The 1,542-nt window shown below is 21.1% G+C and overlaps 1 protein-coding gene across 1 annotated transcript; it reads left to right on the forward strand.

Annotated features, from left to right (window-relative positions):
* Positions 1-58: 58 nt before the first annotated feature.
* On the forward strand, positions 59-337 carry LOAG_15485 (hypothetical protein; the record flags this gene model as incomplete). The annotated part of the gene is made up of 1 exon (XM_003150975.2): positions 59-337. One exon carries the CDS (start codon positions 59-61, stop codon positions 335-337), a length of 279 nt encoding a protein of 92 aa, XP_003151023.1.
* Between the last annotated feature and the right edge of the window lie 1,205 nt (positions 338-1,542).

Below are 1,542 nucleotides of genomic sequence, written 5' to 3' on the forward strand. Positions count from 1 at the left end.
GATTTAAATTATCCATTTTTTTTCCTTGTTTTTCTTTTATTCTTTCTTAATTTATGATATGTTAAAAGTTTTTTTTTTTTTTTTTTTTTTAAACAAAATTATAGATGTAAGGGTACGAACAAGTGAAAAGTATCGTATGGTATACACTGATTATCAACGATTGGAATTGGAGAAAGAATTTCGTACCTCACAATTTATCAATTCGGAACGAAAATCACAACTTTCATCTCAATTACAACTTACCGAACGACAAATTAAAATATGGTTTCAAAATCGGTTAGTTTCTGTTTTTTCATATGATAAGAAATTTGGGATACAAATGATAATGCATGTTTGATTTGTTTTTGTTTTTAAGAAAACAATTCGATTAGTAATTTTTTCAATAAACTTATATTTATATGCATTATTCATTTATATGTAATTTGCTAATTAATAGTTTAAATTTTAATTTTTAAAAATTGTTTTGAAAAGATTTGAGAAAAAAGACGATAATATGAGCGAGACAATAAATGAAATGGTATTAATATTTGCGAGAAAGTTTCTTTGATCAAATATAAAACTATGAAATTCGTAAAAATTATAAAATTTTATTTTATTGTTATAATTATTTCATCACTATAATTTCATTTTATTAATACACTATAAAATTATACAAATTATAAAAATTATAAAATTCAAATATAAAATTCACCAAAATAATTTGCGTAAATTTTGGAAGTCTCTGTTATACTTTTTTTTTTAGTTTAGAGATTTTATTATAAATAGATAAATTAATTAATTGAATGCAGGAAATTTACACTATCTAATTCAATGATTACTTACATAATACCTCTTTTCTTTTTTTTATAATTAAATTAAAATATTCTCTTTCTCATTTATAGCAAAGATGATATTTGTAATATTAAATTTTAATATGCAAAAGATTAATTTTAATTTAATTCATTCATTTCATTTCTTTTTTTACATTTGTCGATTAAATTAAAATTTTGCTTATATATCATTGAAAAATATGCAATAGTAATGAGGATAAATATCATAAATTAATTAATAATATTTTAACCGTACCAAATATTTCATTGATCAAGATAATGAACAATTATTACATGTTTCATTAAGGTAAATTTGTCTCTCAGAGATAATATCACATTTTCCTTCTTTTTCCTTTCTTACCATTTCCGCTTCTAACTTCAACCTAATCATATGATAGGTGAAAAAGAGATGATATCAGATGAAGAAGTGAATAAGCTGTTTGCTAAAAGGTTGCGACAATTACGCAATACAAAAATTTTGATTTATGTTTTGGGACAATTGCGCATAGAGATAGATATGAATTGTATAATAAAAAGTTGATCTAAGGATAAAATACACAAAAGGATAGTTTTCCTCTTTTTCGTTTCTTTTTCCTTCATCAATAATTTTTGATAGATTATTTTAATATTTTGTAAAATTTTATCTGACAAAAAATAAATGGATATTCATTGTTTGATAATATTATCACTATTATTATTGTTATTTATTATTATTATTATTATTGTTATTATT

Source organism: Loa loa, assembly GCF_000183805.2.
Source record: "Loa loa unplaced genomic scaffold supercont3.200, whole genome shotgun sequence".
NCBI classification, from domain to species: Eukaryota; Metazoa; Nematoda; class Chromadorea; order Rhabditida; family Onchocercidae; genus Loa; species Loa loa.